The 16,940-nt window shown below is 47.3% G+C and overlaps 1 protein-coding gene across 1 annotated transcript in view; it reads left to right on the top strand.

The window, feature by feature from the left end:
* The first annotated feature begins 2,742 nt into the window (after nt 1-2,742).
* The window catches only part of LOC133770635 (uveal autoantigen with coiled-coil domains and ankyrin repeats protein-like), a 37,652-nt gene continuing 23,454 nt past the window's right edge, over nt 2,743-16,940 (top strand). Inside the window, exon 1 of the mRNA XM_062206684.1 lies at nt 2,743-3,005. Within this exon, the coding sequence (XP_062062668.1) occupies nt 2,743-3,005 (263 nt within the window). The remainder of the gene's footprint in view (nt 3,006-16,940) is intronic.

Below are 16,940 nucleotides of genomic sequence, written 5' to 3'. Positions count from 1 at the left end.
GAATTTCCAATAAAAATGGGTACATTTATTATATGTAAATTATACCACTGGAATGGTATAAATATGAAATCAATCCCGCACTGTGGTACAGTAGTTTAAGCCGCCGCCTGCAGTGCCAGCGCCTGCTTTGGGCACGGGTTGGAATCCTGGCTGTTCCACTTCTGATCCAGCTCCCTGCTGCTGTGCCTGGGAAAGCAGCAGAAGATGCTGCCCCTCCACCCACGTGTGAGACTGGGAAGAAGCTCCTGGTTCCTGGCTTTGGATGGGCCCAGCTCCAGCCATTGTGGCCATTAGTGGAGTGAATCAGAGGACGGGATCTCTCTCTCTCTCGTTCTCTCTCTGTAACACTGCCTTTCAGATAACGTTGGGCAGGCATTAGCAGAGCGCTGAAGGTGCTGCTTGGGCTGCCTGCTCATGTCTGAGTGTCTGGGTCAAGTCCTGGCCCTGCTTCCAATCCAGCTTCTGCCTGATGCACACTCTGGGAGGCAGCAGTGATGGCTCAGCTGCTTGTCTCTGCCACACCTGTGGGAGGCCCAGATAAGTTCCTGGCTCCTGGTTTTGGTGTAGCCCAGATGGAGCTGTTGCAGGCATTGGGGAGGGAACCAGTATATGGGAACTCTCTCTCTCTTTCTTATATTTCTCTCTGCCTTTCAAATAAAATGAAAAGGAATAATTTTTTAAATTATTTATTTGGGAAGCAGAGTTATAGACAGAGAGAGGGGCAGAGAGAGAGGCCTTCCATCCACTGGTTCATTCCCAAAATGGTTAGAAAAGCTGGAGCTGAGTCGATCCAAAGCCAGAAGCTAGGATCTTCTTTTGGGTCTCCCATGTGGATTTAGGGGCCCAAGCACTTGAGCCATCTTCTACTGCCTTCCCAGCCATTAGCAGAGAGATAGAATGGAAGAGGAGCAGCTAGGACATGAACTGGTGTCCACTGGAAATGCCAGCATCTCAGTTGGTGGCTGAACCTACTCTGCCAGAGTGCCAGGCCCCAAAGGAAATTCTTTAAAAGTGACCGCTCACTGCTAATATCCTCAGAGAGATTTTCTTCAAAAATTTTGTATTTACAAAATAAGAAGTCTTGCAATAGTTTAAAAAAAGTATGTGTTGGGTCAGTGCTGTGGTGCAGTGGTTTAAAGCCCTGGCCTGAAGCGTCGGCATCCCATGTGGGTGCCGGTTCTAGCCCCGGCTGTTCCTCTTCCAATCCAGCTTTCTGCTGTGGCCTGGGAAAGCAGTAGAAGGTGGACCAAGTGCTTGGGCCCCTGCACCCATATGGGAGACCCAGAAGAAGCTCCTGGCTCCTGGCTTCGGATCAGCACAGCTCCAGCCATTGTGGCCATCTTGGGAGTGAACCAGCAGATGGAAGACCTCTCTCTCTCTGTCTTGTCCTCTCTCTATAACTCTCTCTTCCAAATAAATAAAATCTTAAAAAAAAGTATGGGGCTGGCGCCATGGCTCACATGGTTAATCTTGCACCTGCAGCACCAGCATCCCATATGGGCACCGGGTTCTAGTGCTGGTTGCACCTCTTCCAGTCCAGCTCTCTGCTGTGGCCTGGAAGGGGGTGGAGGATGGCCCAAGTGCTTGGGCCCTGCACCCTCATGGGAGACCAGGAGGAAGCACCTGGCTCCTGGCTTCTTATCAGTGCAGTGCCGGCTGTAGCAGACTTTTGGGGAATGAACCAATGGAAGGAAGACCTCTCTCTCTCTCTCTCTCTCTCTCTCTCTCTCTCTCTCTAACTCAACCTGTCAAATTAAAAAAAAGTATGTGGACTCAAAAGAGCTCTAAATTAAAAACACAACTGCCAAAGTTGTTTTCAGTAGTTTTAATTTGTTAAGACTTATTTATTTATTTATTTGAAAAGCAGAGCTGCAAAGAGAGAAGAGGAGACAGAGAGAGAGAATCTTTTATACAATGGTTTAGTCCCCAAGTATCTTCAGTGGTCAAACTGGCCCAGACTGAAACCAGGAGCCTGGAACTCCCACCAGGCTTCCCATGTGGGTGTGGGAGTCCAAAACCTTGAGCCTTTAAAAAATATATTTATTTATTGAAAAGGTAGAGCTACAGAGAGAGGGATTTCAGCTGCTATTTCACTTCCCAAATGGTTGCACTGGCCAGAATTGGACCAGTCTGAAGCCAGGAGCCAGGAGCTTCTTTCAGGTCTCCCACATGGGTGCAGGGGTTCAAGCACTTGGGCTGTCTCCAGCTACTTTCCCAGGTGAATTAGCAGGGAGTGGGATCAGAAGTGGAGCAGCCAGCACTCCAACCTGTGCAGCAGGCTGCAGCTTAACCTGCTGTGCCACAATGCCAGGCCCCTGCAAATGTTTTAAAAACTGAAGATTACGATGAGAAAAACCTTGCAGAAATTAGGAAGAGAAAAAAAAACTGAATAGATGATCAGTGGAAAAGGAAATTAAAGCCAAATTTAGGTACTGGTTGTGAATTACAGGAATTCCACCAACAGAACTGAAGGAACACATAGAGGAAGAAATCCCTACAGAAATATTTCAAGAAGAATCCAGAATTGGAGGATGCGTGTTTGCACAGTGAAAGCCTTGAGAGACAAGACAGAACGACTGCTCAGAACCTGACGGTGGAGATGTTTCCAGAAAGGAGGAGAAAGTTTTCACAGACATTGTCAGGACCCAGAATGGCATTAGCATCTTGATGGTGGCATGAGAAGCTGGAACACAGGGGCCAGTCCCTTAAACCTTCTGAGAGCATTGCAGCTGACCTGACAGGATGAGTGAAACCCAGCTTCGTGACTCAGGGGGGCTGGACACCCACACCCAAGGGTCCTCTCCCTGTGCTGCAGATAGGCTGCAGGCTGGCCCTGAAGTGTCCACTGCACACAAGGGGAGTCTGGGACCCCTCACACAGCCCTGTGCTCTGCGGGCTTCTCCACCAGGGGTCCATGCTCTGGCCACAAGGGGAGTCCAGGATTTCAACCTGGGAACAGCCTCACCACCTGTAGGTTTCATGAAGGGCATCCTAGGTGACCGATGGTGAGAAACCACGTTGGGGAGAGTGGTGCTGATGGATCCAGGTGCTTACTGCACTGTTAAGCAAGAGTGCAGGTGACAGCACAGCTTGTAAAACAGGGCAGTCCATTTCTGTCAGGATGTGCAGGTAGGGGCACACTTCTACAGTCTGCAAGGATCTACACCCAAAAAGTGTATTTTTGGATTTAGGGTGACTTTGTTTGAAAAAGTGACAATTTTCCCACCCACTAGTTCTGTGCTCAGATACCCACAAGAGCCACATCTGGGCCAAGCTGGAGCAGGAGCTAGAAACTCAAGCCAGGCCTCCCATGTGGGTGACAAGGGACTTAAGGACCTGAGCCATCCCTGCTGCTTCCCAGGGCCTGCATGAGCAGGAGGCAGTCCCACTTAAAGCGCAGGCATCCTGGGTGGGGTCTTAACCATTATGCCAGATGCCCACCCTGGATTAAGGGTGGTTCTTAGAGTGTACTTCTCAGCATTTTCCATATACTGTCAAAAAGCAAATGTGCACAGGACTTTTTGGATTTTTTTTTAAGCAGAGAAGTGTTCAGATACTCCCTCATTAAGGGCAGGGAGGCCTAAAAGTTTGGACCAAGGAAGTAGGGAAGGGGATTTTTGGGCCATTTCCCTCCACCCAATTCCAGGACAGCCATGGGATCCTGTGCAAAACAGCTTGTTCCTGAAGAACAGGACATGTTTCCTAAAAGATTGGTTGCATCAGATTGAGAGTTACCTTCTTAGGAGTCAGTCATTTTTAAAAACAAGTAGGCACACATAGGGACAGTGTGGGTGTGGGCCAAGCGCCTGCTCCTTCTGCAGGCTGGGGACCTGCAGGCCTTGCCCCTGCCACTGAGGGCCGGGGACCCTGAGGGCTGCCACCTGGGATGTCAGGTGCCCAGCCAGGGCAGCGTGGCCTGGGTCTGGGAAATGCAGGAGAGAAGCAAAGACCATGTCTAAAGGCAGTTTGGGGCAGGGGTGCTTTCCACCCCTTCTCTCTGTCCTCCCAGGTAGTGGGACCTCCGCTGTCCACCCTGGGCCATTTTACAAAATTACCCCCAGAAACCTAACTTCCAGGAAGACAACTTCTGGGAAAACATGGGGGTTGCATTCCACAGGGCACAAACATGCCATCAGCACCTGAAAGCACTGTTTTGCATTAAGGAGCTCTGTCAGGAGGTCTGGAGTTCCAGCCCAGCCCTGTGCTGAGCCCTCATGAGGAAGGGGTGTGTGGGGTGAGTGCCAGGTCAGAAGCCGCCCCAAGGCAGGCACCTGCTTTCTCAGTTCCTGGCTGGAGCCCAGTTGGGCTCTTGGCTCCTGCTGCAAGCACAGCCCACAGTGCAAACCCAGGCTGACCTCTGACCACAGACCAGCAGTGGAAGGGAGACCAAGGGAAGCTCCACTGGCAGCCACAGGTGCTAGCCCCTGTGGGTGTAATTGTCTGTGCTGCCACAAGAACCACACAAAGGATCTGCGCAGTCCTCAGTGTAAGCCCAGATTCCACAGCCATGACCTTCACCAGGGAATCCTCTGTGGAGCCTCCCACATTGACTACCCAATGTCCCATACACACCCTGAGCCCGTGCAAGCAGCCACAGCGTTTTCAGTTTTGACACACCAGCCTCCCACAGTCGGGATCACCCAGCCCCCTGTCAGTTCTCCCAGCCAGACTCAGGCATCTCCACTCAGCTGCTTGCTGGGTACATGGGAATGAGCTGGTTCAGCTCTTACTTATGTCCAAAATGGCTCCTGCCCTCTCTCAGCTTGTTAAAGGATGCCGATGCAGGGTGGTCAGTAGAGCAGTGTTCCCTCTTTTTTGTTTGTTTGTCATTCCCACCAGGCTCTTCCTGCAGCTTTTGCTCCAGTGGCTTGGGCTGTTACAGACTGGTCTCCCCTCACTCCAGAGCTGGGGCTGAGCTTCTCAGATGCTGGGGTCCTGAGTTGTGCATGTAAGCACCTTCCACGTAGGTGCACAGCATCCTTTAAATAGCATGAAGTTTGCTCTGCCATTTTCTCCTGAACTCTTCCCTGAGACTTCACTCTTTCCACTTTTTGTTAAACTATCTTCTCTTAGACTAGAGCAGCAGGCTCCCTCCGTATTCTGCCATCTTGGATCTCTCCATCCATGTATATCTTTTTAAAAAATTATTTATTTGAATGTCAGACTTAGAGAGAGAGAGAGAGCGAGCGAGCGAGCTTCCATCTGCTGGGTCACTCCCCAGATGGTTGCAATGGCTGGGGCTGGGCTGGAACCAAACATCATCAGCCTCTCAATGTGGGTGCAGGGGACCAAGTACACTTGGGCCATCCCTGCCTGCTTTTCCCAGGCCATTAGCAGGGAGCTGGATCAGAAATGGAGCAGCTAGCAGTTGAACTGGCACCCTCAGTGGATGCCAGCATCACAGGCAGAGACTCTGCCTGTGACAACATAATGTCAGCCCTGTTTGTTTTTCTTATTAAAGTTATGATATTAAATATAATACTTTAATTCACCCTTAAGAGTATATATTATTTAGAAATAATATGTACTGATAGCTCAGGATTGGCTGTTTTACATCTTAACTATGTGAATGGGAGGAGATTGCCTTTTTTTTTAAAGATTTATTTCATTTATTGGAAAGACAGAGTTACAGATAGAGGTAGAGACAGAGAGAGAGAGAGAATGCTGGTTCACTCCCCAGATGGCTGCAAATGGCCGGAGCTGCACCGATCCAAAGCCAGGAGCCAGGAACTTCTTCCAAGTCTCCCACATGGGTGCGGGGGCCCAAGGACTTGGGTCATCTTGTACTACTTTCCCAAGCCATAGCAAAGAGCTGGATCAGAAGTGGAGCAGCTGGGACTAGAGCTGGTGCCCATATGGGATGCTGGTGCTTCAGGCCAGGGCATTAACCCCTTGCACCACAGCACTAGCCCCAGGACTTTGCCTTTTCAATAAGTGGAGCACATCTCCTTGGGTTTTCATTGTCTGTGGGATGCTGGGAGCAGATGTTAGCCCCTGTTGGGCTAATGAGGCTTGAAGAGTTAGGACCTGAACCCGATGAGGCTGGGCGAAGACAATGCACAGCCTAATGGAATGTTCCTTGCCCAGCAGAGCCCCCACTTGGGACATTGCCAACTGCCAGGGCTGCCAAGGTTTAGGATTTTTCAGTTCTAAGAGGACAAGGAGGCAGCCAATTACAGCAGAAAAGACTTTATCTCAGCAGGGAGAGAATGGGAGGGTAGAGAGAATGGGGGTTCAGTCTGTCTGGACAGAGGTCAAAGGGTGGGTTGGTGCCAGGCTTGGTTTTGCTGGAGGGCACCCTGTCTTGAAGGCAGGCAGAGTCCAGGTCCCGAGGCTTTGAGGCAGGTGAGGTGGAGTCAAGCCCTTTGTGAGGCTGGAAGCTGGGGGGCACATGGGCAGAGAAGCAGGCAGGCAGGTGGAGCTGGGGTGTCCCTGTCACCAGGTGGGTTTAGGGTCCCAGGCTAGGTTGAGGAGCCCTTTGGCTGAGCAGGCAGGGTGGGGGCTCCTGTCCATCATTCAGGCTGGAGCAGGCATCCTTTGATGAGGCCAGTGTGTTGGTGGTGCCACTGCCATTGAGGTAGTGTTGGTCAGGGTGCCCCTGTCATTAGAGCAGTCCAGGATATAGGCACTACAGTCAGATCAGGAGAGGTTGCGGTTCCTCATTCAGATTTAGTAGAGTTTGGGTGCCCCAGTCAGATTCAGGATGGGTTGCGGCACCCTGTCAGTTTGAGGAGAGGTTGTGGCAACCCTGTCAGATTTAGATGTTGGTGTGCCCCTGTTAGATTCAGAAGAGGTTGGGGTGTACCTGTCATTGAGGTAGTGGGGGGCAAAGTGCCCCCATCATTAGAGTAGTCCAGGGTGAGGTACCCATCATATTTAGGAGAGGTTTGGTCACCCCATTCAAATTCAAGAGAAGTTGGGGCACCCCAGTCAGATTCAGGAGGGGTTGCAGCACCCCTGTCAGAATCAGGAGAAGTTGGGGCAACCCAGTCTGATTCTGGAGAGGCTGGGACACCCGAGTCAGATTGAGGTGAGGTTGGGGCACCCCATTCAGATTCAGGAGATGTTGAGGTACCCCAGTCAGGTTAAGGAGAGGTTGGGGTTTTCCTGTCAGAGTCAAGAAAGGTTGGGGTACCCCCGTCCTTGAAGCAGTCTGGGTTGGGCACCACTATCAGATTCAGGAGAGGTCATGGTACCCCTGTCACTGACAATGCATGGTTGGGGTTCCCCATTTTGTGGCAGGTGGGGTGCTGGCACCCCTGTCATTGAGTCAGCTGGGCTTGGAGCACCCTGCATGTAAAAGATGAGATGCCAGGGTGCACCTGTGAGATTCAGGCAAGGTCACAGTTCCCCTTTGGGTTTGGCAGGCCTAGTGGGACACCCTTTCTAAGAAGCAGCTGGGGTCAGGTTGCCCCTGCGAGATTTAGCCGAGGACAGGACACTTCTGATGGTGAGCCAGGCAGGGTCAGGGTGTCACTGTGGTTGAATCAACCAAGATCAGGGCAAACCTGCAGGTGAGCCTGGCCAGGTAGTGCGGCCTTGTTGGTGTTGCAGGCGGGTTCAGGCCTCCCTGTCAGTGTGGCAGGTGTGTTCATGGTGCCCTAGCAGTGTCATTGGTGTGTTCTGGACGTCCCTGTCAGTGTAACATGGATATTTGGTGTCCCTAGGGGTGTGGAAGGCTGGTTTAGGGTGTGCTGTTGGTGAGGCAGGCCATTGTGGGGTGCCCCCTGTCTGTGTGGCAGGAGGGTTGTGGGCATCCTTGTCACTGAGGAGGGTTGTTGGAGAAGCTTCTGTTGTGGTAGGCAGGTTTTGGGTGCTCCTTTCGGTGTATCAGGCTCGTTGTTGGCATCCTTGTCATTGAGGCAGGCAGATCCAAGAGCTCCTTTGGGGGTGGCAGGTGGGTTTGGGGCACCCCTCTCTGTGTGGCAGGCACATTAATGGCATCCTTGACATTGAGGTGCAGTCAGGGAGCCTGTGTCATTGTGGCAGGCAGGTTTGGGGCGTCTCGGCTGGTGTGACAGCCAGGTTCAGGGCATCCCTGTTGTTGTGACGGCCAGGTTTGAGGCACCCCTCTTGGTGTGGCTGGCAGGTTTGGGTCATCTTTGTTGGTATGGCTAGTGGGTTTGGGGCACCCCTGTTGTGGTTGGCAGGATTGGGGCATCGCTCTTGGTGTCACTGGTGGGTTTAAGGCATCGCCATTGGTGTTGCCGGTGGGTTTGGGGTGTCCCTGTTGGTGTGGGTGGTGGATTTGTGGCATCCCTGTCAGTGTTACAGCCCAGTTTGGGGCATCTTTGTTGTGAGGTGGGCAGGTCGTGGAGGCCCTGTGGTACACAGGATCAAGGCGCCCCTGTTTGAGTAGCAGGTGGTTTCAGGCATTGCTCTTGGTGTGGCTGGTGGGTTCAGGGTATCCCTGTTGGTGTGGCATAAGGTTGGGGCATCCCTGTTTGTGTGACAGCCAGGTTCCAGGAGTCACTTTTGATGTGGTTGGCAGGTTTAGGGCATCGCTCTTGGTGTGGCTGGCAGATTTGGAGCATTACTGTGTGGCTGGCAGGTCAGGGCATTGCTGTTGGTGTAGCTGGAGGGTTCTGGGTGTCACTCTTGGCGTGTCTGGCAGTCTCAAGGCATTGCTGTTGGGGTGGCTGGTGGGTTCGGGGCATCCGTCTTAGTGTGATAGCCGGGTTCAGGACGCCCTGTTGGTGTGGCAGCCTGGTTTAGGGCACTCCTGTTGGTGTGGCTGACAGGTTTGGGGCATCACTGTTGTGTCTGGCATGTCTGGCGCATCCCTGTTGGTGTGGCTGGCAGGTTCGGCGTGTCCCTGTTGGTGTGGTTGGTGGGTTTGGAGCATCCTTGTTGGTGTCGCTGGTAGGTTCTGGGCATCCCTCTTGGTGAGACAGCCAGGTTCAGGGTGTCCCTGTTTGTGTGACAGACAGTTTTGGGGCACCCCTGTTGGTGTGGCTGGCAGGTTCGGGGCATCATTGTTGGTATGGCTGGTGGATTTGGGGCATCTCTGTTGTGACTGGCAGGATTGGGGCATCCCTGATGGTGTGGCTGGCAGTCTCAGAGCATCACTGTTGATGTGTCTGGCAGGTTCGGGGTGCCCTTGTAAGTGTGGTTGGCAGGTTCAGGGTACTTCTTTTAGTATTACAGGCAGGATCGAAGTGCCCCTGTCAGTGGGACAGGCAGGTTCAGGACCTCCCTATTGGTGTGACAGCTGGATTCAGGGCATCCCTGTTTGTGTGACAGCCAGGTTCAGGAAACCCCTGCTGGTGTGGCTGGAAGGTTGGGGGCATCGGTGTTGGTATGGCTGGCAGGTTTAGGGCATTGCTGTTGGTGAGGCTGGCAGGCTCAGGGCATCCCCATTGAGTGGCTGGCTTGTTCGGGGCATCCCTGTTGATATGGCTGGTAGGTTCAGGGATTTGCTGTTGGTGTGTGTGGTAGCTTCAGGGAATCATTGTTGTTGTGACTGGCATGTTTGGAGCTTCCCTGTTGGTGTGACAGCCAGGTTTGGGGCATCCCTATTGGTGTGACAGCCAGGTTTGGGGCAGCCCTGTTGGTGTGGCTAGCAGGTTTGGGGCATCCCTGTTGGATTGGCTGGTAGTTTCTGGGCATCCCTGTTGGTGTGGCTGGTGGGTTGATGGTATAGTTGTTGGTGTGGCTAGCAGGTTTGGTCATTGCTGTTGGTATGCTTGGTGGGTTCAGGGCATTGCTGTTGGTGTGACTGGCAGGTTTGGGGCATCCCTATTGGTGTGACTGGAGGGTTTGGGGTGTCCCTGTTGATGTGGATGGTGGGTTTGGGGTATTGCTGTTGTTGTAGCTGGCATATTTGGGATGTCACTGATGGTGTGACAGCCACGTTTTGGGCATCCTTCTTGGTGTGACCACCAAATTTGGGGCAACCCTGTTGATGTGGCTGGAAATTTGGGGCATTGCTGTAGGTGTGGCTGGCAGCTTCGGAGTATCCCTGTTCTTGTGTCTGGTCGGTTTGGGGCATCTCTGTTGGTGTAACTGACAGGTTCAGGGCATTGTTTTGGAATAGCTGGCAGGTTTGTGACATCCTTGTTGGTGTAGCTTGTGGGTTCAGGACATCACTGTTGGTGTGGCTGACAGGTTCAGGGCATCACTCTTGTTGTGACAGCCAGGTTCAGGGCACCCCTGTAGGTGTGACTGACAGGTTCGGAGTGTCCCTGTTGGTGTGACTGACAGGTTCGGGGTGTCCCTGTTGGTGTGGCTGACAGGTTTGGGGCATCCCTCTTGTTGTGACAGTCAGGTTGTGACAAACAGGGTATCCCTGTTTGTGTTACAGATGGGTTCCAGGTGTTCCTATTGGTGTGGCTGGCAGGTTTGGGGCATCGCTGTTGGTGTGGCTGGCGGTTCAGGGCATTGCTGTTGGTGTGGCTGTCAGTCTCAGAGCATCACTGTTGGTGTGGGTGGTGGGTTCGTGCAATCCCTGTTGGTTGGCTGACAGGTTTGGGACATCCCTGTTGGTGTGGCTGGTGGTTTCAAGGCACCGCTGTTGGTGAGGCTGGTGGATTCGGGGCGTCCCTGTTGCTGGGATGGCAGGTTCAGAGCATCCCTCTTGATGTTATTGGCAGCTTCAGGGTATCCCTGTTGGTGTGACTGGAGGGTTTAGGGCTTGAACTTAGACCCTCATCCACTGCTTTCCCAGGCCACAGCAGAGAGGTGGATTGGAAGTAGAGTGGCTGGGACTTGAACAGGTGCCTGTATGGGATGCCACTGCTATAGAAACCTGCTGTGCCACAGCGCTGCCCTAGAAGTTATTTTAAAAGGTGATTTCCTTGGGCTGGCTGAAATCCCATGTGGGTGCCAGTTCTAGTCCTGGCTGCTTCTCTCCCCATCCAGCTCTCTGCTACAGCCTGGGAAAGCAGTGGAGCATGGTCCAGGTCCTTGGGCCCCTGCACCTGCATGGGGGACCTAGAGGAGGCTCCTGGCTCCTGGCTTCAGATAGGTGCATCTCCAGCCATTGCAGTCTGTAACTCTACCTCTCCGATACATGAATAAATTTTAAAAAAAGTGATTGCCTCTAGTCCCTTTAGATTGACAGTAATTTTAACCTTAAGGCTTTGGTTGGTATAAAATACAAAAATAGTTACAATAACTGGTATAATTGAAATTTAAATTTTTCATTTAAGATTTAATTTAGTTTGCCTCTTTTCCAAGGTGATTCAATTCAATGGTAATTACAGATTAGTATGGAAGAACAAATATTTTAAAAGTAGTGTTTTGATTTAATTTAATATTTCCAGGTATTTTTGTTAACTCGGGCAAAGTGAAAGCCCATTTGATGGGTTTTTGTGAAATTATGAAAAATGACAAGCTCTAGCAGATGAGCAGTGGAGGCTGATTCTGTGCTGAGATTTTAGAATCATCACCATTTCCAAGAAGATCAGTTTTTACCAGATCTATGTGTGTATTTTTAACATATTCCAAGACAATGTAAAGTGTCTGTTTTTAATATACATGTATTGATTTCTCAGGTAAATATGAGAGCTTACAAATTAGATATTGAACCCATTGCCACTTGTTTTATATTAATACAATTTAAAATAATATTTTTAAAATGATGGAGGTAGCTGAGAATTCAGTCATATTTTTGTCATTGTAATCCATAAGCTGTACTTTGGAAATTTATATTCATTAAATAAAAGTTTTTAAAAAAAGAATGATTACCAAATAGAATAAACAAGTTGTGTGTGTGTGTGTGCATGTGCCATCTTTATGAGTTCAGTGCTGGCTCAGCCCTCTCCTTCAGATGACTGGAGTGGTTGTTCATCCTTTGTTCTCCCTTTGTTCTGTATTTAGAAGAAAGGTCATCAGCAGAGAGTCACGTGTTTCTTTACAAGGTTGAGAGAGAACAACCTTATGAGCAACTGTATTTGGCGTCTTTCATTTCTTCCAGGTTAACAAAATTTTGGGGGTTTTCAAATATTCTTTTTTTTCACATTTAAGCTTTTATTTAATGAATATAAATTTCCAAAGTACAGCTTATGTGTTACAATGGCTTCCCCCCTCCCATAACTTCCCTCCCACCCGCAACCCTCCCCTTTCCCGCTCCCTCTCCCCTTCCATTCTCATCAAGATTCATTTTCAATTCTCTTTATATACAGAAGATCAGTTTAGTATATATTAGGTAAAGATTTCAACAGTTTGCCCCCATATAGCAACACAAAGTGAAAAAACTACCATTGGAGTAGTAGTTATAGCATTAAATAATGGTGTACAGCACATTAAAGACAGAGATCCTACATAATATTTTTTTAAAATTAATTAATTTTCTATGCCATTTCCAATTTAACACCAGGTTGTTTTTTTTTTCATTTCCAATTATCTTTATATACAGAAGATCAATTCAGTATATAATTAGTAAAGACCTCATCAGTTTGTACCCACGCAGAAACTCAAAGTGTAAAAATACTGTTTCAGTACTAGTTATAGCATCATTGCACATTAGACAACACATTAAGGACAGATCCCACATGGGATGTAAGTACACAGTGACTCCTGTTGCTGACTTAACAATTTGACACTCATGTTCATGGCATCAGTAATCTCCCAAGGCTCTAGTCATGAGTTGCCAGGGCTATGGAAACCTTTAGAGTTCGCTGACTTTGATCTTATTCTGATAGGGTCATAGTCAAAGTGGAAGTTCTCTCCTCCCCTCGGAGAAAGGTACCTCCTTCTTTGATGGCCCCGTTCTTTCCACTGGGATCTCACTCACAGAGATCTTTCATTTAGGTCTTTTTTTTTTCCATGGTATCTTGGCTTTCCATGCCTGCAATTCTCTCATGGGCTCTTCAGCCAGATCCGAATGCCTTAAGGGCTGATTCTGAGGCCAGAGTGTTGTTTAGGACATCTGCCATTCTATGAGTCTGCTGTGTATCCCGCTTCCCATGTTGGATCATTCTCTCCCTTTTTGATTCTATCAGTTAGTATTAGCAGACACTTGTCTTGTTTGTGTGATCCTTTGACTCTTAGACCTATCAGAGCCATCAATTGTGAGCTGAAATTGATCACTTGGACTAGTGAGATGGCATTGGTACATGCCACCTTGATGGGATTGTATTGGAATCCCCTGGCACATTTCTAACTCCACCATTTGCGGTAAGTCCAATTGAGCATGTCCCAAATTGTACATCTCCTCCCTCTCTTTTTCCACTCTTAAATTTAACAGGGATCACTTTTCAGTTAAAATTTAAACACCTAAGAATAATTGTGTGTTAATTACAGAGTTCAACCACTAGTACTAGAACAACAACAACAACAACAAATACTAAAAATGATAAAGTATTACATTGTACATCTAGAGTCAGGACAAGAGCTGATCAGGTCATTGTTTCTTATAGTGTCCATTTCACTTAACAGGTTTCCCCTTTGGTGCTCAGTTGTCGCCGATCAGGGAAAACAAATGATATTTGTCTCTTTGGGACTGGCTTAATTCACTCAGCATGATGTTTTCCAGATTGCTCCATCTTGTTGCAAATGACTGGGTTTCTTGTTCCTTACTGCTGTATAGTATTCTATGGAGTACATGTCCCATAATTTCTTTATCCAGTCTACTGTTGATGGGCATTTGGGTTAGTTCCAGGTCTTAGCTATTGTGAATTGAGCTGCAATAAACATTAATGTGCAGATGGCTTTTTTGCTTGCCAAATTAATTTCCTTTGGGTAAATTCCAAGGAGTGGGATGGCTGGGTTGTATGGTAGGGTTATGTTCAGGTTTCTGAGGAATCTCCAGACTGACTTCCATAGTGGCTTAACCAGTTTGCAGTCCCACCAACAGTGGGTTAGTGTCCCTTTTTCCCCACATCCTCTCCAGCATCTGCTGTTGGTAGATTTCTGGATGTGAGCCATTCTCACCGGGGTGAGATGGAACCTCATTGTGGTTTTCATTTGCATTTCTCTGATTGCTAGTGATCTTAAAAATTTTTCATGTGTCTGTTGGCCATTTGGATTTCCTCTTTCGAAAATGTCTATTGAGATCCTTGGCCCATCTCCTAAGTGGGTTGTTTGTTCTGTTGTTGTGGATTTTCTTGATTTCTTTGTAGATTCTGGTTATCAACCCTTTATCTGTAGTATAGTTTGCAAATATTTTTTTCCCATTCTGTCGGTTGCCTCTTCACTTTCCTGACTGTTTCTTTTGAAGTACAGAAACTTCTCAATTTGATGCAATCCCAAATGTTAATTTTGGTTTTGACTGCCTGTGCTGCTGGAATATTTGCTAAGAAATATTTGCCTGTGCCTATATCTTGCAGGGTTTCTCCAATGGTCTCTAATAATTTGATGGTTTCAGGTCATAGATTTAAGTCTTTAATCCATGTTGAGTGAATTTTTGTGTAAGGTGATAGGTATGGGTCTTGCTTCAAGCTTCTGCATGTGGAAATCCAATTTTCCCAGCACCATTTATTGAATAGACTGTCCTTATTCCAGGGATTAGATTTGGATCTTTGGTCAAATATAAGTTGGCTGTAGATGTTTGGATTGATTTCTGGTGTTTCTATTCTGTTCCATTGGTCTATCCATCCGTTTCTGTACCAGTACCATGCTGTTTTGATAACAACTGCCCTGTAGTATGTCCTGAAATTTGGTATTGTGATGCCTCCGGCTTTGTTTTTGTTGTACAGGATTGCTTTGGCTATTCGAGGTCTTCTGTGTCTCCATATGAATTTCAACATCATTTTTTCCAGATCTGAGAAGAAGATCTTTGGTATCTTGATTGGTATTGCATTGAATGTATAAATTGCTTTTGGGAGAATAGACATTTTGATGATATCGATTCTTCCAATCAATGACATGGACGATTTCTCCATTTTTTGGTATCCTCTTCTATTTCTTTCTCTAAGGTTTTGTAGTGTTCATCGCAGAGATCTTTACCATCTTTGGTTAAGTTTATTCCAAGGTATTTGATTGTTTTTGTAGCTATTGTGAATGGGATTGATCTTAGAAGTTCTTCCTCAGCCGTGGCATTGCCTGTGTATACAAAGGCTGTTGATTTTTGTGCATTGATTTTATATCCTGCTACTTTGCCAAACTCTTCGATGAGTTCCAGCAGTCTCTTAGTAGAGTTCTTTGGGTCCCCTAAATTAAGAATCATATCATCTGCAAAGAGGGATAGTTTGAGTTCTTGCTTCCCAATTTGTATCCCTTTAATTTCTTTTTCTTGCCTAATGGCTCTGGCCAAAACTTCCAGAACTATATTGAAGAGCAGTGGTGAGAGTGGGCATCCCTGTCTGGTACCAGATCTCAGTGGAAATGCTTCCAACTTTTCCCCATTCAATAGGATGTAGGCCGTGGGTTTTTCATATATTGCTTTGATTGTATTGAGGAATGTTCCTTCCATACGCAATTTGCTTAGAGTTTTCATCATGAAAGGGTGTTGTATTTTATCAAATGCTTTCTCTGCATCTATTGAGAGAATCATATGGTTTTTCTTCTGCAGTCTGTTAATGTAGTGTATTACATTGATTGTTTTGCGAACGTTGAACCATCCCTGCACACCAGGGATAAATCCCACTTGGTCTGGGTGGATGATCTTTCTGATGTGTTGTTGCATTCTATTGGCCAGAATTTTATTGAGTATTTTTGCATCTATGTTCATCAGGGATATTGCTCTGTAATTCTCTTTCAATGCTGCATCATTTTCTGGCTTAGGAATTAAGGTGATGGTGGCTTCATAGAAAGAATTTGGGAGGATTCCCTCTTTTTCGATTGCCCTGAATAGTTTGAGAAGAATTGGAGTTAGTTCTTCTCTAAATGTCTGGTAGAACTCAGCAGTGAATCCATCTGGTCCTGGGCTTTTCTTTGTTGGGAGGGCCTTTATTACTGTTGCAATTTCTGTGTCAGTTATGGGTCTGTTTAGGTTTTCTGTGTCTTCCTGGCTCAATTTAGGGAGGTTGTATGTGTCCAAGAATCTGTCCATTTCTGATAGATTTCCCTGTTTGCTGGCATACAAGTCCTTGTAGTAATTTCTGATGATTCTTTTTATTTCTGTGGTGTCTGTTGTTACGTTTCCCTTTTCATCTCTGATCCTATTGATTTGGGTCTTTTCTCTTCTTTTTTTAGTTAGTTGGGCCAATGGGGTGTCAATTTTGTTTATTTTTTCAAAAAACCAGCTCCTCGTTTGGCTGATTTTTTGTAATGTTTTTTTGGATTCAATCCTGTTGATTTCTTCTTTGATTTTAATTATTTCTCTTCTCCTACTGGGTTTGGGTTTGGTTTGCTGCAGATTTTCTAGATCCTTGAGATGACTTGAAAGCTCATCTATTTGGTGCCTTTCCAATTTCTTGATGTAGGCACCTATTGATATAAACTTTCCTCTTAACACTGCTTTTGTTGTATCCCATGGGTTTTGGTATGTTGTGCTGTTATCCTCATTTACTTCCAGAAAATTTTTGATTTCTCTTTTAATTTCTTCTATGACCCATTGTTCATTCAGGAGCATGTTGTTCAATTTCCATGTGTTTGCACGTGCTCTAGGGATTCCCGAGTTGCCAATTTCCAATTTCATTCCTTTGTGGTCTGAGAAGCTGCATGGGATGATTCTAATTCTTTTGAATTTGCTGAGACTTGCTTTATGGCCTAGTATGTGGTCAATCCTAGAGAAGGTTCCATGTACTGCTGAGAAGAATGTAAATTCTTTATGTGTAGGATGAAATGTTCTGTAGATATCTGTTAGATCCATTTGGGCGATAGTGTCATTTAAATCTACTTTCTCCTTGTTGATCTTCTGTCCTGTTGATCTGTCTATTTCTGAGAGTGGTGTATTCCAGTCCCCTAGTACTATTGTATTGGGGTCTAAGTCTCCCTTTAACTCCCTTAACAAGTCTTTTAAATAAGCTGGTGCCCTGTAATTAGGTGCATATACATTTTTAATCGTTATATCTTCCTGTTGAATGGATCCCTTAATCATTAAATAGTGCCCCTCT

The sequence above is a fragment of the Lepus europaeus genome, chromosome 11 (genome assembly GCF_033115175.1).
Source record: "Lepus europaeus isolate LE1 chromosome 11, mLepTim1.pri, whole genome shotgun sequence".
NCBI lineage: Eukaryota > Metazoa > Chordata > Mammalia > Lagomorpha > Leporidae > Lepus > Lepus europaeus.
The sequence above is the reverse complement of the archived record's forward strand: the minus strand, read 5'-3'. Positions and strand labels throughout refer to the sequence as shown.